This window comes from Oryx dammah, unplaced genomic scaffold, assembly GCF_014754425.2.
Source record: "Oryx dammah isolate SB20612 unplaced genomic scaffold, SCBI_Odam_1.1 HiC_scaffold_8, whole genome shotgun sequence".
In the NCBI taxonomy this organism is placed as follows: Eukaryota; Metazoa; Chordata; class Mammalia; order Artiodactyla; family Bovidae; genus Oryx; species Oryx dammah.
In genome coordinates, this window is record NW_024070192.1 from 42687136 (window position 1) to 42711865 (window position 24730).

Below are 24730 nucleotides of genomic sequence, written 5' to 3' on the forward strand. Positions count from 1 at the left end.
TAGGGGTGAAGGTAAGCCCGACTGTCTCAAGCCTTGCTGAAATGACATCACTTGACGAATCAGCCATTGCAGTGCTTGCCTGAGGCTGCCTGGCCGCCCGGCCTGGCTGAAGCTGGGAGGCTGCTCTTAAGTCCTCCAGACCACCCTGAGAGCAGCCAGTACCAGGAATGGGAGTTCCCTGGATCCAGAGAGAGAAGGCTCTCCCTGTGGAGACAGAGCACTTAGCATCAGGGGAGGTTTAGGCTTTTCCCCTGGCCTGAGATGCCCTCCTCTGTCTCTTCCCCCCATCTAAGTCCTTCTGTCCTTCAAGTCCTCCCCCCACGGCCTGAAGCCCTCGAGCCCCCATCCCTGAAGATCTGGTGCCCTCAGGATCTAGGCAACACAGCCCAGCACTTGGCAGAGTGCTGGAGTCGGCACGGAGACCCTCAGGGCAGAGCCCCCCTGGCTTCAGAGCTGGGAGCATGCAGAACTGCAGTTGTGGCCTTGAGCCAGTGTGGGCTGCCTCTCTGAGCTTCGGTGCCTTGCTACAAAATGAGAACAATGACACCTTCATTGCAGGGTTGTCTAGACGTTACTATGCATGTAGTAAGTGCACAGATCCTCTATGTAATCACTGCTTGAGCACCTACTGTGTACCAAGGTAATATAGTGATAAATGTGATAGAGCCCTCCTGTCCTCATGGAACTTGGGATATGCTGAAGGGTCACCCTCTTTCCCTTATTCTGGAGTGAGGAGGACAAAGGCCATGTCTTGAGGATCACCCTTCTGCTCACTAGCATGCCGAATCCTGCCTAACAGTCCCCTCACTCCCCTTCATAAACACATGGAGAACCTATCTCTGGGGTCTGACAGTTCTGGGTTCAAATGCCAGCTCTGCCCCTTCCTCCCTGGGTGACAAAGTGTCACCTTCCCTCTCGGAACTGCAATTTCCTCTTCTCCAAATTACTGACTAGAGTGCGTGTGTGCGTGCTAAAATTTTAGTTGTGTCCAACTCTGTGACCCAGTGGACTGTAGCCCACCAGGTTCCTCTGTGCATGGGATTCTCCAAGCAAGAATACTGGAGTGGGTTGGCATGCCCTCCTCCAGGGGATCTTCCCGACCCAGGGATTGAACATTTGTCTCTTATGCCTCCTGCATTGGCAGGTGGGATTTTTTGTTTTGTTTTGTTTTGTTTTTACTACTAGAGCCGCCTGGGAAGCCCCAACTCTATCTGATGGCAAGTCAATCCCAGGATGAGGAAGCCGAGAAACGCCAGCATCAGCTGCTATCGGCATGGTGCTCTGATGCACTGGTTGGGTAGGGTAGAGGCTTTCTTCACAGCAGCCTTGGAACCTGCATCTCCACCCTCCTGGGGGCCCACGTGCCCTCTGCCTGCTCTTCAAACTGCGCTTTGATTTCCCCTCAGCAGCGTTCACCTGCCTCATCTATCAACAACAGATGTGCAGGAATGTGGCCTGTTGGGTTAGCAGGGCCAAGAGTGAAGTGGACCAGAATGCAGAGAACAGCAGATATAGAAATCCATGACAACCTCCAGGATGGGAACCAGCCCTGGACCCTGCAAACTAGAGCTCTGAGGTGAGCAACCCTGTTTGTCCCACCTCGGGGACTGTCTGCTGTGTGACTGTGGGTAGTCTCTTAACTTCTCTGTGGGTGCTGTTTTTACTCCCCTCTTTGCCATTTGCTAATTAAGAGAGATTGGGAGAGTGGTGATGGTTGTACACCACCTCGTGTAATGCTTAAAAATAGTTAAAATGGTGAATTGTATGTTATATGAATTTTATGCTAATAAGATGAATACATAAATGTAATGTTATACAGAGAAAGAGAATTGGGAATTTAAAAGGTAATGGTGGAACTTCCCTGGTGGTCCAGTGGCTAAGACTCTGTGCTCATGGTGCAGAGTGACAGGGTTCAATCCCTGGTCAGGGAACTAGATTCCACATACCGCAACGAAGATCAAAGAGCCCACGTGTCTCAGCTAAGACCCAGTGCAGCCAAACTAATTAATTAATTAAAAAACACAAATTTTTCCAGAAGAGTGCTGACCCTTGTTGGAGAAGGCAATGGCACCCCACTCCAGTCCTCTTGTCTGGAAAATCCCATGGACGGAGGAGCCTGGTGGGCTGCAGTCCATGGGGTCACACAGAGTCAGACACGACTGAAGCGACTTAGCAGCAGCAGCTGACCCTTGTGAAGAAGGAAACTTTCAAAGGCAGGTCATGTCACCTGCGTGTGAGTGTGTGCGCGCTCAGTCATGTCTGACTCTTGGCAGCCCCGTGGACTGTAGCCCACCAGGCTCCTCCCTCCATGGAACTCTCCAGGCAAGAATACTGGATGGGGTTGCCATTTCCTACTCCAGGGGATCTTCACCTGCTTGCTCTTTATCAAAAAGTAAATTGTTCCTCTCTGCCCCACAGTGGGAACCAGAAATTCTTGCGTGATTACCTTTTTGCTCCATAGTTCAAAGCATTTTCTAGTATCTCATTTGCTCACTTTATCTTGGCCACTCTTTCTAATGTGAAAAGTCAGGCCCAGAGACTAGAGGGCTGGAGGTCAGTCCTAAGGCCTGGTCTTTTCTGAGGCCACATAGCAGCTCAGTACCAGAACTGTCACTAGAACCCAGAACCTCAGGCTGAGAGGTCAGGTGCTGAGCCTGGTGCTCAGGTCGGACAGTCACTGCTGACCCAAATGCTGCCAGAAGCCAAGAACATCACGGTTGGCAGATGCTGAGTCAGAGCAAGACCTAAGGTGAGATGGCAGCCTCGGAGCTCAGGCTGGTAACCTGAACACCATGCAAAGGAACAGGAAAAGGAAACAAACAGTTATAGAGCCTTAACTCTGGGCCAGCTATTCCAGGGCCCCTAGAGGGGCATCACTCATCATTCATTCATCCACCATTCATTCATCTAGTGCTACCCCAGTGCCCACGCCATGCTGGTCAGTAGGCGCTGGGGATGTTGGTTGATGGGGACAGCATAGTCCCTCACTCCCCAGAGCTCACGATTCAGCAGGGAGAGAGTCACCAGATCTGGGTTCCCACTGACTCTGCCACAGATTCACCTGAGACTCCAGGAGCTTCGGTTTCCACACCTATCCACAGGGAGGGGAATCAAAGAAGGCCGTGGACACACGGCCGGTTACCACTGACAAGATAATGAGGACACAGAGACACTCTCTGGGGACTGCGTTTGGGAGTGGTCTTCTTCATCAGGGTGGGAGCATCTACGCAAGTGAGCCAGGGGCCAGCCTCAAGTGAGAGGCAACATATACACATCCTGGGATCTCACTGCCCACACCTCCATGCCTCTATCATATGTCTGACTGATTAAATAACTGAATAACTGCATATTCTGAAGCAAAAACAGCCAGGTGTTTTGAGGTCAAGTAGATAAGATTCTAGAGGAGTCCATGAATGGCAAGGAGTAGTACCCTTTCAGGGTTGTTGGAGGAGTTAAAGGATTAATACACGTATTTGCTGCAGATATAGCCAGAATATGTGGAAGCAATTATAGGGGACGTGGTTAGAGTAAGACAGACTCCTAATTATCCCCCAAAACCCTGTCCTGGTGTCCTCTCCCCTGTCAACCTTCCCTGAGCAATGCAGTTTCAGCTTCTCCTGCTGTAGCACCCTTGCATCACTGCACGGATCACTCCATATAATTATCCATAATTAGCTAGTCTTTAAGCTTTGTACTCCCTGAACCCAGGGACTCTGTATCTCCCCTCAAGTAGCATTAGTTTCCCTGAACTGAACTGGCTAAAGCCAGCTAAAAACAAGAATGGTCTTGATACATTGAAACTCACTGAAGTCTACTGCTATTTTTCATTCATTCACTCATTCAACCACTCACTCTACAAAGATCTTTTGAGCTCCTATTCATGTCTTTATTCAGTAGTCGCTCAGTCATGTCTGACTCTCCAATCCCATGGACTGTAGCTTGCCTGGCTCCTCTGCCATGGCATTCCCCAGGCAAGAATACAGGAGTGCGTAGCCCTTCCCCTCTCCAGTTTTTTCCTATCTTAGGCATATCCAATTGATTAGAATCCTGCATTAATTTGGAAAATGCAGGAAGGAAATGAATGGATTGTGACAGCAATGCATTAGGATGGTGAAAACAAGGGTGGGTTTTTTTTCCCCTCCATTTTTTATTTTTCCCTAACATATTTATTATTTTTCTTTTATAATGGAACAATTCATTCCATATAAGGACACTGTGTTTGAGGCACTATAATACAATGGAATTTTAAGAAAGTATAATGAAGTTAAGATATACTCTGTGTTATAAGAAAGATTTTTTTTCCCCTGTAGAAAAGCACTCTACCTGCCACTCTACCCTCCCTTACTCAGAGCTGAAGCGAGAGACATTAGCACTACCAGCATCTGACAGGTCTCTCTGTGCCAAGGGCTTTCCTTCCCTTCCGGAAACCTCAAGCTGAATATCTGTTGGGAACACTGGCAGGACCCAGCATCACTGGCCTTCTGTAACCTGAGCATTTTCCAGTGTGTTCCATATTGTGGTACATCTTCCAGTGTGTTCCATATTGTGGTACACGGGCTTATTCCTTGGCTTCCTGGACTTCTGCCATGAACTGGAAAACCAAGAGGCTGGACAGAAATGAACTGGAGTGCTCCCTGCTGAGGTGTAAAAAAAAAAAAAAATCCCCCAGAGTACGAAAGTGAGGCAACATGGTTTAGCTAAATAAAACTTGGCTCCATAATGACCTCTTTATTGAACCCAGCACCCTGCTGATGAACCACCGTCTTGGACCTGGGACCAGGAAGAGTTGGGTTTACTGAGGATGTCCCACACAGAATGATGTAACAGCAATATCAAGTCACTCAAAGGCCAGTCATAAATTAGCTAACTGTACACCCAGCCTGGGACACTCCCTAGGGAAAGGAAAAAAAAACTCATGCAAAAACGGCTCCCTGCATGCCACAGGTTGGGTATAAATTCCTCTCAGCTGCCGATGTAATCACAACTTTGCAGTGAGTTGAAGACTGAGGCTCTCTAGCCCTAGAGAACTCAGTGTCACTGGTCTGAAACCTCTCAGCCACCCTTGGTAAGGGAATTGGGCAGCTATAGACGGTTCCAAAGCTCTCAGCGTGAAGATCTCCTGAGTTCTCTTGTCCAGACCCTGCATAGGCAGCGTGGCCGACCACAAGGTGAGTTGTCTCCATTTCTGGGGAAGCTTCTGTTTTGAGAGGATTCTGTTTCTTCCTGTTTGGGAAGGCTCAGAAAACTGTGGGACTTTTCTGCCTATAGAGATAAACTGGTGGAAAAAAAAAAAATCTAAGAAATGCCAATATGAGGTTTGGCATCTTGTTCATTGGCTGTAGTCGCTACATTTCAAGGGAAACTTTTTGGAGAATGGGGAGTAATCTACTGAGAATTCTTTTCTACCTTGGTGATACTGTCCAGTCCTTGTAACATGCAGCTTTAGGGGAAAGGTAAGCTAAATATTATTAAGCCTATTTTATAGAAGAAAAAAAAATGAGTCTTTTAAATAACTTGAGCCAGGTCACATAAGGCTAGGATTTGAACCCAGATTTGGGAGGACCTAAGAGTCTTTTTTTTTTTAAACTTATTTATTCGGCTGCAGCGGGTCTTAGTTGCAGGATACAGGATCTAGGGACTCTCTAGTTGCGGTACACGGGCTTAGTTGCTCCATGGCATGTGGGATCTTAGTTCCCTGACCAGGGATCGAACTCACATCCCCTGCATTGTAAGGTGCATTATTAACCTCTGGACCACCAGGGAAGTCCCAGGCTCTAAGATTCTAAGTCCCAGTTACCAAGGGCCACATCTCACCACACTGGCTCCCAAAGCTTTTTCCATGGAGGAGATATGCAGGGGTGGGTGTGGGGGATAGGGAGGTGTAGGGGCAGGGGCAAGCCCAGACCAGGACTGGGCCTCCACTTAGGTCTTCTTCTTTGATCCTTTTTTAAAAGAAGATGATCTCAAATGTTGAGAATTGAGTGCATTTTTTTCCCACAAATAATTATCCCCCGCCCCCATAATAATAAAGGAGCAGGGATGTCCCTGGTAGTCCAGTGACTGGGACTCCGTGCTCCCAGCTCAGGGGATCCAAGTTCGATCCCTGGTTAGGGAACTAGATACCATATGCCAGAACTAGGAGTTCACAAGCCACAAAATAAAATATTCCATGTTCCAAAACTAAGACCCGGTGCAGCCAAATAAATAAATAAAATTAAAAAAAGGAGCAGATGGCAGCATTGATGATAACTGCAAAATCAGAAAAGATTTAGCACAGCTATGACTTGAAAGTTTTCCCCAGTGATGTACTCTGCCTGCAGGGCCAGGCAGATGGTATCCCAATGATGAGCAGGTTCCTTGCCACCTTGCTTCAGGTCAACCATGAAGCTCGCCAGGTCCCATTCAAGAGGCTCACAGGGTTTGTGCTTTGTCATTATTGAGTTACGTGTCCTTCCTTTAGATAGTTACGTTGCTTTGTAGAATTAAATCCATAGGATCCCCACATACAACTCCTGAAGAGGAACAGAGGTCGCAAAACCCTGATGAAGTGGCAGTTCGTGACTTATGTATTTACCCTCTGCACTGATGCCTCCGTGTGGTAAACTAACCACACTGAGAAGGCCCAGGCCTGTCACCTCTTCCCCAACCTCCTGTCACGCTCTCCCTCTCCTTCCTCAGCCTGCAGAGAAGAACCTCCAAGCTTAAATCTAGACAAACGACGTGCTTTGCAAGACCGCAGAGATGGCCTGTCCCTGGCAGTTTCTGTTCAAAATCAAATCCCAAAAGGTGGACTTGACTACGGAACTGGACATCAACAACAACGTGAAAAAAGGCCACCAGCCCCCGTCCAGGTAAGCTCTCCCCTGCTGCCTGCCACCTCCTGCTGGTCTCCTCTGGGTTTCCATTCCCCACTCTGCCCCCTCGGAATTTCTCTCTGCTCCTGGCTTCTCACTGGAGGTCTGCTCTGGTCAGAGGCTTCTTTGACGTCCCTGTTGGGGTTTGATGCAGCCACTGCTGCACCTCACGCCATGTGAAGAAGGAAGGGCCGCGGCGCAGTCCTGGAGGGAGCGTCTGATACGCAATGCCTGACTTGAGAATGGGGGCGGGGGCAGTAGAGGCCAGTGGTTAGACCGGCGGCATCGTGGCCGACATCCCTTCTGAACTGCCAGTGCTCATGCCTCACTGGTGACTAGATATCTTGACTATCAACCTGGGGCAGGTTACCAGGATGTTCCCAGGTGGCTTTCGTGGTAAAGAACCAACCTGCCAATGCTGGAGACATAAGAGATGCAGGTTTGGTCCCTGGGTCAAGACAATCCCCTGGAGGAGGGCACGGCAACCCACTGCAGTGTTCTTGCCTGGAGAATCCCATGGACAGAGGGGCCTGGCGGGCTACAGTCCACGGGGTCACACACAGCTGAACATGGACGTGTTAGATGAACTATATCCAAGCCCTGTGCTGGGCCGCACTCACTGGCTCTGAGATATCTCTCACCAGCTGTGTGACTTGAGGCAGGTGAACCTCTCTGAGCCTCAGATGTTCTCATCTGTGGTCCAGGGAACCAATGCCACCCATTTTGTAGCATTTTGAGGATGAAATGGCAGTGGGAAAGTGAAAGTATAAGTAGCTCAGTCGTGTCTGACGCTTTGCAACCCCATGGACTGTACAGCCCATCAGGGAAGCCCCATGAGGGTGGGTGTGTAGATCTATCAGCAGTGTGCCCATAAAAAGCAGGTGCTCAATAAATGCAAGTGTTTCTTATAACTTACCGAGCACTCACTTTGGGCCAGGGGCATCTAGGGCCCATCACAGGGGCTGCCACTCAACTGCCCTCCTCGGGGGCTCTGTGAAGTACAACTTCTTGTCTCATTTTACAGTTAAGGCAACAGAAACTTTCCATATGCATGGTGTGACTTCCTTCAAAATCCCTTGCACCTTGTACAAGAAGCAAGCCAGAGATAGAACCAGAGAGGATTAGTGTGCCAGCCTGCCAATCAGTGGACAGGCTTCCAAAGCTAGGAGAACTCATGGCCTTGCACTCCAGGTTGAGGCTTACTCCCTTGGAAAGACAAGTCCACCTGTGATAACACCCCAGCCCGAGTCAAACCAAAGCCCCTGGCTTCACAGGGCTCCCGGGGAGCCTTCCCCCTGGACTACAGTGGGCAGGGCGCCCCCTGCAGGCAGGCAGCAGGGCAACCCAGAAAAGCAGCACCAGTTAGAGCCTGGGCTTGCATATCAGCAGGTGTGTGTGTTGTTTGTTGCTCAGTTGTGTCCGACTCTTTGCAGCTCCATGGACTAGAGCCTGCCAGGCTCCTCTGTCCATGGAATTCTCCAGGCAAGAATACTGGAGTGGGTTGCCATTTCCTTCTTCAGATAAACAGGTGGCTTTACTACTTAATAGCAACCTTAAGCCTGTGGCCTTTGGCAAGTCCCCTGGCCTTAAGCGTCAACTGCCTCATTTGTAAGAAGGGGTAGGAATGCCTGTGTCCTGGGGTTGTGGTAGGAGATTACGTGAGTTTTGACATGTAAACAATTGAGCCGCATGCCTGGCAGAGTCCGTGCTTCGTAAACAGCATCTCTCTCAGCTGACAGCATTATAACTGCTGCAGTCAGTAGGACAAAGTTGAGCAACATCAAACAAAGTCCCCTCTAGCCACTGCACAGGAGTGGGAGGCTCAGTGTGGACGTGGAAGGGTGGGTAGACTGGGAGGAGGTGAAAAGACATAGTAAAGACATTCCAGGGAGGGGGCAGGGTGGCCAAAGCCTCAGAGACACAAGCCAGCATGACTGTGATGGGGCCCGGGGCAGGCGTGGGGGTGGGCTGGGATAGGAGAGGCCAGGCTGGAGCTAGGAAGCTTGCACGTAGAGCAGGGGGGTTGGGTTTTTCTCTGCTTGGAAACGGGAGCCATTGTGGATTCTTGAGCAAGATCGTCCAGGTAGAGAGTGTGGGTTTAACTGGAGGAGAGAATGCTGGAGACCAGGCTGTCTGGACTGTGGTGGCCAACGTGGCCAGGAGACCCAGGATGAGAACGCAGGGTTCGGTTGTCTCTAGATGTCTTCCTGGCCCTCCAGACTCAGGTGCTGCAGTCTGACAGCAGTTCCACCCTCCTTCTGGGGTCTCTGAACTCCAGGGGTCTGCCTTGACTCTTCTCGGTCATTCCTGCCTTTCTTCACATCATCATTGCAGCCCTGGCCTCCTGACCTCCCCTAACTGCAGCCCCCACATTGGCTCTGACCTCTCTCACTCAACTTGCCTTCTAGCAAGCCATGCTCTGGCTCTAGAGTCTTCAGTGGCTCCCCATTGCCAATTGCCCATGAAGGCTTGACTGCTGGGTTCTGTCTTATCACCCTTCCCAGACCAAGGGTCCATCCCACCTGCTCAGTCAGGCCTTCCTCACTTTCCTGTACATGGCACATTCCTCCCTTGATTCATCCAGACCCAATCCATCCCCTAATCTTTGAGATCATCTTGAATCCCCCTCCTCCCCAAATCCTTACAGTGTGGCCTACAGGCTGTGGCCTTGAATTTCAGACCCTCTAATAGCACTGACTTGTGTTTGGGGACCATTCAGGAGACCTGAGCTGTAGGTTGACCTGAAGCAAACCAGCTGACTTATCGCATCTTTTTAAGCTGGGCTCGGCTGGAAAGAAGTACTCAAATCAGATATTAGAGATGATTGGGGGAAAACACCACACATTAATTCATTTAACTCTCCCAACAATCGATGAGGAAGGAATTTTTGTTGTCCTCACATTGCAGCAATGGGAACACTGAAGGCTAGAAAGTTTAAGTACTTGTTGAGATCTCATAGTTAGCAAACGACAGAGGCAGGAGCTGAACCCAGGCAGGCTGGCTGGTGACCACTACACTGGCTGCCCTGCTTTGGCTTCTGGGCATGTTCCATCCATTAATGATAATTTGCTGAGGGCTACTCCTCTCACACCTTGCTGGGGAGTCACAGGGCTGTCAGTAAAGCTCTTTTGTTTATCAATTAAGTAAATAATATATTGCATAGCATGTCCGTGTCTGACTCTTTGTGACCCCGTGGACTGTAGCCCACCAGATTCCTCTGTCCATGGAATTTTCCTGGCAAGAATACTGGAGTGGGTTGTCATTTTCTTCTCCAGGGGATCTTTCTGATCCAGGGATCCAACCCACATCTGTTGCGTCTCCTGCATTGGCAGGAGGATTCTTTACCACTAGCGCCACCGGGGAAGCCCATTAATTGCATACACAGCAGCTAAACAGAATAGATACTGTTTAGAAAGTCCTTATTACTGTGTTGTCTTTTCTGATGGCTCAGACAGTAAATAATATGCCCACAATGAGGGAGCCCTGGGTTCAATCCCTGGGTCAGGAAGCCCCCCCCCCCCCCCACGAGAAGGGAATGGCAACCCACTCCAGTATTCTTGCCTGGAGAATCCCACAGACGGAGGAACTTGGTGGGCTACAGTCCATGGGGTCACAAAGAGTCAGACACGACTGAGTGATTAACACTATTACTGTGACAGTAATGAGGTAGGAATTATTATTAGCCTTATATTACAAGGTTGATTGGACTTACTTGAAATCAACATCTGCAAAGGGGAAGAGCTGAGGCTTGAACCAAGTCCAGACTCATAACTTTGACACTATACAGGCCCTCCCCAATGGCCTGGTGGGTGCTGGGCTGAGAAAGGCACAGAGGAAAGAGACTCAGTTTCCACTGCTGGCGAGAGGGCGGGGGAAAGGATACCTTTCTCACTGGCTTGGGGAAGAATACACACAAATTGGAACGTTAAAGAGCGTTATAAATTAGGGTGGGATGGACAGAGAGGTAGACAGGGGGTTACAGGAGAACTGGGGGATGCTGGGATCCATTCTGGGAATATTGTAGGAGGCCTGGCCTGGCTGGAGTGTGTTGGGGGTTGGGGGATGGGAATGGGGAGAGGGCTTTAGAGAGGAGGCAGGCCCAGCTGGACTTCACCTACCGGTGGGGTGGGGGTGGAGAGAATGTTACTGGAAGAGGAAGCTGCAGTACAAAGGGGATTTTATCCTGAAAGCAGTGGGAGCCAATTAATATGTTTTGATTTGGAAAAGTAATTTTAAAATCCATTCAGGTGTAATAAGACCCAGGACTTTGTGAGTAATGGTTCTATATTTTATGAAAACAAATGATTAGGAAGTTAACATGGGGCATTCGAGGGCCTGTGTTTTAGAGACAAAGGCAAATGTTGAGAACATCTAGGTGAAGTTAAATGGGATTTGGGACAAAATCAAGGTGGGTTGCAGATGGCTCAGAGTAAATATGTATCCTCTTTCCACGTTAATTTGGGTTTCGGATTAAACACGCTGGAGGATGCGTAGGAAGGCTCCCCGTACTCTGGGGTCGAGGGCTGCTGTCCTGCCTCTGTCTGGACCCTAGGAATTATCCGGCTCCGGTATAAGGAGCAACACACAGAGGGAGCAAGGTCCGTGGCCCCGTTGCGCCTTCCAGGTTATAAGGACCAGGAGCTTCCAAGGGACCTGAGGAAGCCCTTGGCCAGCCACACGGACTCCCAATAAAGCTCACCCCCTAGGTCTGCACTTCTTTAGGGCTTCTTTCCTGGAATCGAAATGAACATGCAGGAAAGAAATAGTACTTCCTGAGCCAGCCCTGGAAGGTGGGAGAACTTCAGCTGTGGCCCTGAGGCTCCTGTGAGGCCTTGAGCAAGAGCCTTCACTTTTCTGGGCCCTGAGCTTCCTATCAAGTGAGGATAACAATAGAGAATTGCCTTCTTGAGTGGACTTAGTAAAGGGAAGATGAAATAACGGACAGGAAAGTTTGCTTTGTAAACTATGACGCACTGTACAATGGGAGTTATTATTATGGTCATTAATGTTCCTTCATGGGGAATAACAAACCCAAGGCCGGAGTCTCAGCCCAGAGACAGTCCAGTGGCATCCATAAGGCATACCTTTCCGCGGACGCCCACTGGAGCGGAGGCGCAGGGCGACGGGCGCCCGGCCCGGACCAGGCAGCCGCCGGCCGAGGAGACACTCTGGCCCGGATCCAGGCTCGGGATGAAACCGAGTCGCTCGCTCCGCCCCGGGGCGGGGGCTGCGGGATCCGGCGGCGATAAAGGGGCCAGAGCGGCGAGGCGCGGGGCGCCCTCCGAGCTGCGCCCACCGCCGGGCCATGCGCGAGGGGCTGGGCGCCGCGTGCGAGGCCGCCCGGCCCCGGCTCTGCCGGCTCCTCCGCAGGATCCTTCGGTCGCAGCCCGCCTGCCGCCTCCGCCGAGCCAGGTACTGCGCGGGCCGGGGTCCACCCTGGGAGGGAGGCTAACCCCGGTGCGCACCGAGCCTCGGCTTTCTGGGGAAAATAGGAGGGTTGGGATATTCGCTCTGTCGGATTCCGATGGGGATTTACTTAAAAGTTTTTCCTGGTGTAGAACGCATAAGGGGTTGCAACTCAGTAGCCATAAGACCCAGAGAAACCCCACATGCACCCCTGAGAGGTGTCTGTGCGGGCTGTGCGGGTGTTTCAGCACTTGGGAGCTTTCTAGATTTTTCAACACTGGGGCTGCAACACCCGTTAGGATAGATAGGGTTAGAGAGCAAGGAGGTTCTTGTTTTACAAGTAAGATCCATTTTCCAGAATGCCTCCTGCCCCACCCCTCCCCTGCCCCACCGCCCGTATATAGAGATGGACACCTGTGGCGAAGTTGGGACCGCAAGGGAATCAGCTCCGGAAGGAGCCACCGACTGCAGCTCTGACCTCAGCGTCCTGTCACTCGAGCACCTGTGGACAGTGCTGAGTCTGAACAAGAGCCGCACTTCAGCTTTCCTTTTGATGCCAGATCCTTAGGGTCCTCTGTTCCCGTGAAGGATCAAGCGGGACCCAGCACAGCTGTGGGTTTAGCCAAATTGCATTGTCTGGATGGGCACCGCAATAATTTGGCAATAGGTATGCAGAACCAAAGAGTCAGACATGGCCTGGCGACTGAGAACACCTGCATTCCAGAACCTTGATATGTTCACCCTCTGGGTGAACCCTTATCTTCCAGCAAGTAACCCAAAGAAATCCGCTTACTAGGGGAGAAAGGAGACTGTGCATAGCTCCGTATATTCATGTTTCAAGTTAAAAAGAAATTTCCCAATTACGGAAGGAATTGAAGTCACTGAAGAAAGTTGGAAAAAACAGACGCAGGTAAAGAAAAATTCAAATCATCTGTGATCTTATCAGTGCTAATCACTGTTAATATTTGCTAGCATCCCCCCCCACCTCAGGTGTTTTTCTATGCCTTTGTACACACACACACACTCACACGCACAGAGCCAGTATCAGCTCACGTATAGTGTTTGAGGCATTATTTATAATGGTGAAGAAATTGGATGCTTCCTAAAATCCAGCCATAGACACTGGGGTCAGACTCACTATAGTCCATTGGTAGAGTGGATTTTTAGGTAACTTTTTAATGTGTGTGTGTGTGTGTGTTGCTCAGTCATGTCTGACTCTTTGCAACCCCACGGACTGTAGCCCGCCAGGCTCCTCTGTCCATGGGATTCTCTAGGCAAGAATACTAGAGTGGATAGCTGTGCCCTTCTCCAGAGGATCTTCCCGACCCAGGGATTGAACCTGGGTGTCCTGCATTGCTGGTGGATTCCTCATCATCTGAGTCACCAGGGAAGTCCCAACATTTTAAACCGGGGGGCAATAGTTTTGCTAAGCGAACAAGGACGTTGTTTCTCAATCTAAAAGTTACTGTAGACCAGTAAGCGTCACAGATTCTCCAGTTGTGTCAGCCCAGTTCAGCCACCCAGTTGTGTCTGACTCTTCACAACCCCATGGACCGCAGCACACCAGGCTTCCCTGTCCAGCACCAACTCCCAGAGCTTGCTCAGACTCATGTTCATTGAGTCAGTGATGACATCCAACCAGGCAGAAGTAAAGGAGAGGAAACAAGAATAAAAGGGTGGGACGGGGTGGGGGTAATGGTAACAGCTTGAGAAGAGCAGTAAGGCATTGCCTCCCTGAGGACCCCAGCCTCAAAACATCTTCCAGTGTAAGAAGCCCCATGATGACAACTCAGTCATGGCTTACCTGTTCTGAGTGTCCAGATTTCCCTGTATTGGCTTTTTTCTGGTGGGGCACACCAGACCAGACAAGTGGGGTGACGATAGCCAGTCACAGGGAGGGCATGATATAGGCCCACTGAATCACTTGAATCAGAATGAAGATGCTTTCTGATACATACTCATTTTCTCTTAAAGGGATACTGTCCCTTCATAGTTATAAATCATACAATGCAACCATATAATATATGTAGTTAATTACATAATGCTAATGTAAACGGTTGTCCCTGGCGGCTCAGAGGGTAAAGAATCTGCCTGCAATGTGGGAGACCTGGATTTGATCCCTAGGTCGGGAAGATCTCCTGGAGGAGGGCATGGCAGCCCACTCTAGTATTCTTGCCTGGAGAATCCCCATGGACAGAGGAGCCTGGTGGGCTACAGTCCATGGGATCGCAAGGAGTCCAACACAACTGAGTGACTGAGCACAGCACAGCACAATGTAAATGGTCATTACTTTTTCTAATAACAAAGCAGCACGCACTCATTTGTCATTTTCCAACATCACAAATGTGTATAAGGTGGAAAATGAGTGACCTTTGTAGTACTCTCTAATCACCTTTCCCCTGGGATGTGTGCGGACCCTAGAAAATACTGTAGAGAATGTGGGACACAATAAGCTTTCTTCCTGAGATGCCGCAGGAGGAGGCATGTGTGGGGTGTGACTATTAGAGGGGTGCTCACACCTTCTGTTCTCTGTAGTATATGTAGGGAGAGCAATCCTAAAATCCCAAACCGGAACCAATGGTTTCTGAGTGATTTCAGACTATTAGGGCTTTTTCTTCTTCAAACGATAGGCTAAATTCTTCTTTTTAAAAATATTTATTTGGCTTCGCTGGGTCTTAGTTGCGACATGTGGGCTCTAGTTCCCTGACCAGGGGATTGAACCCCGGGCCCCCTGCATTGCAAGTTCAGAGTCCCAGCCACTGGACCACTAGGGAAGTCCCAAGTTAAATTCTTTTAAATCTGTTGTTTTCAAGCAAATATAATCAATATATTTTTTAAAGTATCCTTATCTTCTAGAAATACTGAGATATTTATGGATGGCATGATGTCTCAGACTTGCTTTAAAATGAGAATGAAGGCTGGGAGAGTAATGTTGAAACAGAATTGGCCGTGGGTTGATAATTGTTTAATTGAGCTGAATCTGGGTGACAGGCTTACAGGGGTTTATTACACTCTTCTCTCTAACTGGGTCTGTTTAACATTTTCCATAATCAAATTTTGGAATAAATAAATGAACCAGGATGAACCAAGTGCTTTAAAGAAAAAAAGCTTAAGTCCCAAAGAGGGAGTGGGTGGGGTGGCGGGCAGTCTGCTGGCCTGGGAGGGCAGGGTTGAAGGAGCTGTTCTCTGCCAGCTCCGCTCTGTACCTTGCTTGTACTTGCCTTCTGAGGGAGTCATCTTCCCAGAGCTTCTGTGGTCACCCTTTGGCCTGTTAGCTTTGGCTCAGCTCCCCTCTTGACTCTTTGGCTTTGTTGGGGGGCAGCTGAGGGGAGAAGAAGAGGAAGGAGGATGGTGATGGTGCAGAAGCTGCCTCCTCCACCACATTGGCTGGAAACCATGATGTTCACTCCCACCCTCTAGACCTCACTCCCCGCTTTGTCAAATGAGGGCCGGCCGAGGCGACCCCGAGTTCCCTCTCTGCCCTCGGACACTCCATCTCATGAGAGCTGTTTCCTCTTGCAGTCCAGTGACACAGGATGACCCCAAAGGTCACAGCCCGGGCAAGCACGGGAATGAGTCTCCCCAGCCCCTCACGGGGACGGTAAAGGTCAGTGAGTCACTCGGGTGCGGGAAGCCCCTTCCTCGCTCGCCCAGACAGATGCGGGCTGGACAGTCTGGTGGACGCTGGGGTCTGGGCAGTGAGTAGAGACCCAGGGACACAGGTGGGGGCGAGGAAGAGCTTTGGGAGAGAGGCGGTGAACCATGGTGATCAGGAGCGGTGGACCCCCAGGGGGGCGGGCATCTGGGTGACTTGCCTGTGTGGGCAGGCAGCCCTGGGAGGGAGCAGACCACTTGTGGAGTCAGAGTGAGACCCTCAGAGGTGATCCCAGACTTGGCAGCTGAGCCTCCAGGCCCAGCCCCTGTCCGTGGTCCACCAGTTCTGTCCTCCCCGTGTGCTTTGGCCCTTAGTGTTCCACAGAGGTGGGCAGAGGACTGGTTTGCATATTCTTCAGTGCCTCCCTGAAGGCTGCGATCCCTTCTTCCTTGTCCCATTTTCTATTCTCAGGATTAGCGGCCGTGATGGTAATCTGTGCCGTGTATACCCCTTAATCCCTCCTGTTGTAACTCCCCTGAGAGAGCATTTGGCAGGCTCTTGGATGAGGACAGGAGCCTGGCCAGTGGCCCAGGCACCTGGAGCTCCCAGCAGACTCTGGCCCAGGTGGCCTGGCTACCGGAAAGGGAGGAGGGCTGTGGGCTGACACCTCGACCCATGTGCCCGCCCGCAACTCCCTGCCCACCTGAGGCCCAAGTAAGGCCTCGGGGCTGGAAGAGAACCCTGTGGTCCTGGGGTTGGAGGCACTTGGAAATCCCTGTTTTTTTTTGCCTCCCTCTTAGACGTCTCCAGAGTCCCTGGGCAAGCTGGATGCACCCCCGTCAGCCTGTCCACGGCATGTGAGGATCAAAAACTGGGGCAGTGGAGTGACTTTCCAAGACACGCTTCACCAGAAGGCCAAAGGGGTGAGCAGTCTGAGGAGCTACTTTTCTTTCTTCTTTTTGGCTTCCTCGGGTCTTAGTTGCGGTGTGTGAGGCCTTTGTTATGTCATGCAGTCTCCAGTGTGGGCTCGGTAGTTGTGGGATGCAGGCTTAGTCGCTCTGTGACATGTGGGATCTTAGTTCCCTGAACACGGATTGAAGCTGCGTCCCCTGCATTGCAAGGCAGATTCTTAACCACTAGACCACCAAGGAAGTCCCTTGAGAACCACGTTTGTCCCAAACTGGCAAAGCCATCAAGGCTGTTAATGAATCAAACAGATGGCCCCATCAGCAAACCAGACAGTCATCTGCTTGGTCAAAGGGTACTGGGAACAGAGACTCTTGTTTCTCATGAATCACAGTAGGACTAAATGATGCTAACTCTCTGTTAGCTCCACCCCACCCCACCCTCCCCCCCTCCCTCACCCTACCCCAGGGATGATGGATAATCCAGAAGGTGAGATAAAGAATTATAGGAGCACATGAATTCTTTCTCAGAGAGACAGATTTCATCATTATATCAGGGAGAATTTTCTAAGAATTGCCCAAAGCTGAACTGAACTACATCATAAGGTAGTGAGCTCCCTGTCACGAAAAGGATTCAAGTGCTATTTGGTAGGGAGATTGGAGAGGGGTTCCAAGCATCCAGCGAGTAGTTGGACTAAGTGCCCTTTAAGGCTTCTTAACTTCTAGGTTTCTTATTCTAAGTTTATATGCATTCTATGATTGTAAAGTAGGAAAGAATTGAAAATTTCAAGGCCATGAAAGCAGAATCACTTCCCACGTCTTCCAGAAATGACCTCTGTTCACCTACGAGTGTGCTTTCTTTCAGGATTTTTTCTGTGCCATCCCCTACTTCGGGATTTGCCCCTTCTCAGTTCATTTTGGCTGAACAGCAGTAGTTTGTCCCCAGGAGTCGTATCAGCTTCTTTAAATGAGAAGAGAGTCGATATGTTCCCAGCATTCAAACTGTTGACTTTGCTCTGGGTCTGGGGCCGGCTGGGGACTTCCTGGTGGCTCAGATGTAAAGAATCTGCCTCCCAGTGCAAAAGACTCAGGAGCCTTGGGTTCGATCCCTGGCTCAGAAGACCCTCCTGGAGAAGGAGATGGCAACCCACTCCAGTATTCTTGCCTGGAAAATCCCATGGACAGAGGACCCTGGAGGGTTCCAGTCTTTGGGGCTGCAAAAGAGTCAGACCCAACTGAGCGACTAAAGAACAACAACTAGGGCTGGCTGGGAGGCGGCCCCAGCCCACAGCCCGTGGTGTTCAGCCAGTCAGACGAGAGGAGATATGGATGGGGGAAAAGCCTGGTCGACCCCAAGGAGGAGGTGCCACAGAGGTAGAAAGGGGTGGTGGGGAGCTGGAACAGCCAGAGTGGAAGGAGGTGGCCAGGAGAGTTGGCCCTGGAAGAGGATGGCCATCAATGCCTGTGCTGAGGAACCAAGCGATCAGCCTCACCACCTCTTCTTTCTTTCCAGGATCTCTCTTGCAAGTCCAAGTCTTGCCTGGCATCCATCATGAACCCCAAAAGTTTGACCATAGGACCCCGGGACAAGCCAACCCCCCCAGACGAGCTTCTACCTCAAGCTATCGAATTTGTCAACCAGTATTACGGCTCCTTCAAAGAGTAAGGCTCGCTTCCTTCAGCTTCACTCCCTCTCCCTCCCCTGAACTCTCTAGTTTCCTGCCATCTCCCTCTGACCCCAAACCTCTTTCCTTCCTAGATTTGCAGTGAATCCAAGGCTAAGACACAGCTTTTCAGGGAAAAGACCTTGGATAGGTTCTCAAGACAATAGGAGAAAGGAGCATGCATGGTGGTACTGGTTGAAAATGTGGGTCGGGTGTCTAAACGTTTGAGTTTGGATTCTGCTCAACCAGTAGCTGGTTCTGTATTTTTGGGAAATCTACTTCCCAAATAGATCCTCTCTGCATCTCCACTTCCTCATAAGTCCAAAGCAGGGTCATGATAAAACGATTCCTAAGATTGTTTCAAGGATTAAATACGTTTGAAACAGCATCCTGGTGCAAAGCAATGAGTCGATATGCAAAACCTTTTATTATGAAATGTTTGAGATAGAAAGGACCTTGGAGACCACCGAGCCAAGCCCGCCACCTCCAGGTGTGAGCCAGGAAGCCCAGTAGCAGCTAGAGTTCAGTCCCAGCTGGAATTCAGGCTGCTTGACTTGGAGGGAGCTCTTTGCACTGTTCTCTGTGGGTATCTGTATCTCTGAGTTGCATAAAATATATGGCTCTTAATTTAAGTCCATTTATATCATTAAAATAAAAACACGCAAAGGGATTGTAAGACAGAAAGGCCGAGGGAATGGATTTGCTGTTTTATGGGCTGGGAGGTGAGTGTGGCTTTTACGACGCAGCCCCACAAGGCACTTTACTGTAGGAAGCGAGCCACAGAAGTACCCTGGGACCCACTGTGGCAGAAAGATTGGCTCCTGGTGATGCCACACCCCCTGGCTCTGACCTGGAGTGTGTGAGCTGGAAGGGACCTTGAGTCTATGAAAGAGGTCCTTATCTTCTGGGGCCAGTGATCCTCCAGCCTGGTTGCACAGTAGTTGCTGTTAAGGACCTTGTAAAATACTGATGCTAGGGTCCCCTGGGCAAGGGCATCAGCTTCTCAGGAAGTGGGGAGGGGGCGGACATCCTTGTTCTTTAAAAGCTCCGGAGGCAATTCTAAGTAGACTGAGAACTCCATCAGGGGTTTGCTACTGCGTGTGTTGTGTAAATAGAACCTCTGCGGAAATACTCTGTCACTGGGAAGTCCACGGTCCTTAGGTTTTCTGCTCGATTGTTGACTAAGACTTTCAGGGTCCAGGAATTTTTTCTTTAAGATTTATTTTATTTTTGGCTGTGCTAGGTCTTCGTTGCTGCACACGGGCTTTTTCTAGTTGAGGTGAATGGGGGCTACTCCTCATTGGGGTGCATGGGCTTCTCACTTTTGATGTGCACAGGCTTTAGGTGCTCACACTTCAGTAGTTGTGGCGTGTGGGCTCAGTAGTTGTGGCACACGAGCTTAATTGCCCTGCAGCATGTGGGATCTTTCCAGACCAGGGCACGAACTCGTGTCCCCCACATTGGCAGGTGGATTCTTAACCACTAGACCACCAGGGAAGCCCCCAGGAATTTTCTCAATGGGCTTCACTGGGCCACTGTTTTGATGTGCTACGTATATTCTGGACTCTGCCTTGTACATAAGGCTCACCACAGCTCTATGGGACTGGTACTGTTATTATCCTATCTGCTCTACAGACAAGGAAGCCAGAGCCCATGGAGGAGATGTAGCTTGTTCAAAGTCACTCGTTTTGAAGTCCCAGAGCTGGAATTTGAACTCAGGCATTTTAAGCCAGAGCCCTTGCTTTAAAACTCAATGATCTAGCATCCAGCTCTTTGATTTTGAAGGCTCAAACTTTGTGCTGGACCTAAGGGGTTCCTGCTGGTGTTTGGAAGGCAGTTGAGGGGTGGTTAGCTGGGGAAGCTACAGGGCTGCTGATGATAGCTATTCAAATCCATTTGCTTTTCACAGAGGGAAGAAGTTTTCACAGTCACAAGTCCGTGCCTTGGTTTCCCCCAAGAGGTCTTGGGGGTGTGAGTGACAGATGGCCGCCCATTCCCACACCTGGACCAGTTCAGTCTTTCGTAGGTGGAGGATTGTATAGTCAGAAATGATAACTTTCTGAATCTTCTGTCCAAAGCCAGTTTACTGATGCCAAAAGCCACTCCCTTTTTTCCAGAACTAATAGGCGTCATAGCATTTTAGTGCCTCAGAAATGTGACTATTTGAAAACAAAGGTATAATGTAAAATTCTAAAGGAGTTGAGTAAAAACTTAATCTTTTCTTAAAAAGTCACACATTAACACTACCAACTATGTTGACAGCATCAGCGTGCTGGTAGTCGCTACTGTTTTCATGCTTGGATGCAGAATGAAAAATATTGCTAGAAGCTTTGTTTGCGGGTTGTGCGGGGAGGGCTGCCACTGGTGGGGCAGCCTCAACCTCACCCAGCAGGTCCTTATGCGAGGAGTGTCCTTGAAGATAAATAGCGCCAAGTGTTTTGTCTTTGAGCTTTTTTCTTTAATCAAGGAAGAGTTGTCGAGACACTCTTCATCCACTGAAAGGCCATTTTGTCCTGAGCTGTCCACTCTCCTTAATCGAGAGTTCATTCCTTAAATAGTTTTGTTTGTTGCGTTTTCAGACGTCTTTGGTGCTGATTGGAAATCTCAAGGTTGCTCTGTGTGCATGTGTTTCAAAACCTTCCTGGCTGTGGGATGTTTTTACAAGCCTGAGAGGGGAAGGCAGAAGCCAGTTTGGAAATCTCACATGGGAGGGCTGGCCAAGTGGCACCGGGTTTGAGAAAGCTTGCTGTGGGGACCCTGCGATGTTGGACAACACTGTGGAGGACACCTCCTTGAACCGCCCTGGGGCCCTGACGGCTGAGTCCTGAGAGCCGATCCCTGTCCGGACCTGACCAGGAAAATGTGGGCAGACCCTCCACATCTCTGGGCTTGCAATTCACCCCCTAGGGTGAAAGGTATAAGGTTAAGAGCCTGGGCTTGGCATCAGGGCAACCCGAGTCTGAATCTCGGGCTTGCTTTTTATCACACTTCTGTTTCCAGGCCAGTACTTAACCTGCCAGATACATCAACTATAACAAGGACACAAAAACGCCTCTGTCACAGACTCAATGGGACCCTGACTATGGGTGGCGTTGCCCAGTACTTGGCTCATTAGTGATTTTTCAGTGCAGAGGAGCTGCTGGGGAGGAACTGACTCATCTCTTAACCAAGAGAAGGCGGATCGGTGCTCCCCTGGCCAAGAGGCAGGATGTGGCTGCAGCCTGATGGATGCTGGTCTGGGTCTTGCAAGACCATTGAAAAGCATTGCACTCCTTGCTGAGAAGAGTATGACTAGAGAAAAGGTGCCTGGAAACAATAAGGGTGCCGGTGGGATCAGGACCAGCTATGCAACTTGCAAGACTCAGTGTGAAAATAAAAAGGTGGCTTCCTGTTCATGAATGATTAAGAATTCAAGACAGTCAGAGTAGGGCATTAAGCCCAGTGGGGCCCTGCTGAGCTTGGCGCCCTGGACACATGCCCATGAAGCTGCCCTGGAGGGGATGGTCTCCCTGAGCGACATCTTGCCCTCCCGGTGTCCTCGTTCAGTTCCTGCTTCTGTGGATTGAATCAGTCTCCATTTAAAACCATCTCATTGTTGATCTTCCTGATGTCTTCCTGTCCCGCAGGGCAAAAATAGAGGAACATCTGGCCAGGGTGGAAGCAGTAACAAAGGAGATAGAAACAACAGGAACCTACCAGCTGACGGGAGATGAGCTCATCTTTGCCACCAAGCAGGCCTGGCGCAACGCCCCTCGCTGCATCGGGAGGATCCAGTGGTCGAACCTGCAGGTCGATACCCTTAGATGGAGGAGTGGGGAGCGGGAGAGGAAGCTGGGGGGCGGGCAGGCGGGCCTTGAGCTGCGTGCAGGGTCCTCACCTTCTCTCTCTCCGTCCCTGCACTTGAGATGGGGGCTCACAGACACCCACCCCCACAGAGTCTAGACTCCAACCTCTGCACCAGGATTTCTAGGCCATCTTTTTCCCTTGTGTTGAATCCAAGAGACTAAATGCCAGCATGAAACCAAACGGCCTTGCTAGTATTATTGCTGTGGACCCGGTTCTTCACCTTGATTGAATTCTTGTCTTTTAGAAAACACTTTCTTTATCCTAGCCTCTTAGGTCATCTTTACATTTATTGCTGGGTAACTGTGGGCTTCCTGGGTGGCTCAGTGGTAAAGAATCTGCCTGCCAGTGCAGGAGATGCAAGTTCGATCCCTGGGTCGGGAAGATCCCTTGGAGGAGGAAATGGCAACCCACTCCAGTATTCTTGCCTGGGAAATCCCATGGACAGAGGATCCTGGCGGGCTACAGTCCATGGGGTCACAAAAGAGTCGGACGCAACTTAGCGACTAAACAACAACAACAGTAGTGAAAATACTTGGACAGAAAAATAGATGAGAAATGCCAACAGCACGGGCTCTGGCTGTAATGAAATGTGCTGGAGGCCATATGTGAAATGTTTAAAGCAACTAGGCTGTGGAAATCATGGTGCTTGAGAATCCAGTTCTCTTGAGGGTTAGGTTTAGATAGGGTCTTCCAAGTCGGGGAGCGCCTGGGCTCCCCCAGGAAAGCAGAAGAAGGAAGAAGGGGTGGGGGGCGGGTTCACGCCCCTGCAGGATGTTCAGGTGGTGGGGATTTGGGCTGCTCCTTCAGTCCCTCCTGACTCAGCTTCTGATCAGCCCCGCCAAGGCCTCTGTCCTCCTGGTCCTTGATGGGCGTGGTCTGGGTGGGCTGTGCGCAGGTCTTTGACGCCCGGAGCTGTTCCACGGCCCAGGAAATGTTCCAACACATCTGCAGACATGTGCGTTACGCCACCAACAACGGCAACATCAGGTGCGTGTGCCTGTCCTGAGGCTACGGCTGGGGCCCCACACAGACCCCCAAGGCTTAGCCGAGAGATGCAGGTGGGTTTAAGCTCCCGGAGAGGCCAGAGAGGAAGAAAGTAGAAAGACCTTGGCTTCTTCAGGGAGTCTTCACAGTGAGCCCGCCTCCATGAGCCTAGTGCCTCACTAGTGGCCTGTTTCCTTGGTTTCTTTCTGACTTGGAGCCATTTGGAGGAGACAGGGGGGATCTTTAAGAGGTAACTTCACTCTTCAAGGTTACGGTCCCCACTTTGTAGAGGGGAGGAGAAGTTGGTTTTGCAGCTGATGGGTCCAGTGTGGTGTTTCCCTTGGAGGTGAGGGACTCACTGCTCATCCGTACCCACCCCAAACCGTCTCCCTTACCATCTCCTTCCCCCAACCAAGGAGGTCAAGGCCAACTCACTCGGTCATTCATTTATTTTTCTGTTCGGCAAACACTCAGTGTCTGCCTGATGGGGACCTGACACAGGGCTAGGCTTGGGGGTGGTATGTGAGCAGGACCCTAAGACGAGGCTCCAGCCCACTGCGAATCTACACCTTGCACTAGAAAGGCACCCAGCTAACTCAACGCCAAAAAGAGATGGTCCATCTGCTTAAAGCCTGAAGGGTGGGAAGGGCTCCCTGGAGGGGCGGTCCCTGCGCTGGTCTGCAAGGAAGGTTAGGAGCCGGTGGGGGGGAGAAGGAAGGAGCAGATATGTCAGGAAGTGGACAGGCTACACAGAGGCTGGCGAGAGCTTGGCGTGTCTCAGGGCTGCAGGGGTTTGGTTCAGTTAGCTTGGCTGCAGAGCACTGGGGAGTGGGAAGACGGGAGGAGGAGGGGGACCTGTTAGGGGAGTGGTGGCTGGAAGCCCCCACTGAAGCCGGGTGGCAAACAGTACCATCCTCGTCTTGGGAAAGGTCGGCCATCACCGTGTTCCCCCAGCGGAGCGATGGGAAGCACGACTTCCGGGTCTGGAACGCCCAGCTCATCCGCTATGCCGGCTACCAGATGCCGGATGGCAGCATCAGAGGGGACCCCGCCAGCGTGGAGTTCACACAGGTACCAGACCCAGCTTTGGTGGGTGAGAGCGGAGCCCAGAGAGGCCCAGGGACCTGCATCTCCAGGCTCACTGGGCCTGTCTTGCCCCCAGCTGTGCATCGACCTGGGCTGGAAGCCCAAGTACAGCCGCTTCGACGTGTTGCCTCTAGTCCTGCAGGCTGATGGCCGCGACCCAGAGCTCTTCGAAATTCCCCCTGACCTTGTGCTCGAGGTGCCCATGGAACATCCTAGGTAAGCAGGCTGTGGGTGCTGGGAGTGTGAGTTCACATGCATGCCCCTTCCTTTCCGAAGAGAGATGGCAGTCCTCAGGACCCTCCCTGCTCCTCCCCCAAAGCCCAGCCAGCAGCAGCTTGATGCCCAGCAGGGCTGGCTTTCCAAGTCCACCACATTACCCTTGTACAGCAG

General features: G+C 50.8%; 1 protein-coding gene across 3 annotated transcripts in view; it reads left to right on the top strand.

The window, feature by feature from the left end:
* Nucleotides 1-5026: 5026 nt before the first annotated feature.
* Nucleotides 5027-24730, top strand: part of NOS2 (nitric oxide synthase 2) — a 42031-nt gene continuing 22327 nt past the window's right edge. Inside the window, exons 1-9 of one of the 3 annotated variants that reach the window (XM_040243954.1) lie at nt 5027-5168; nt 6679-6851; nt 15783-15867; nt 16656-16778; nt 18274-18422; nt 22051-22213; nt 23166-23257; nt 24184-24325; nt 24417-24556. In XM_040243954.1, coding sequence (XP_040099888.1) covers nt 6742-6851; nt 15783-15867; nt 16656-16778; nt 18274-18422; nt 22051-22213; nt 23166-23257; nt 24184-24325; nt 24417-24556 — 1004 coding nt within the window. In that variant the 5' untranslated portion in view covers nt 5027-5168; nt 6679-6741. Of the gene's footprint in view, nt 5169-6678; nt 6852-12152; nt 12267-15782; nt 15868-16655; nt 16779-18273; nt 18423-22050; nt 22214-23165; nt 23258-24183; nt 24326-24416; nt 24557-24730 lie in introns of those variants that run through there. The other 2 variants (XM_040243956.1, XM_040243957.1) reach the window with 2 other exon arrangements.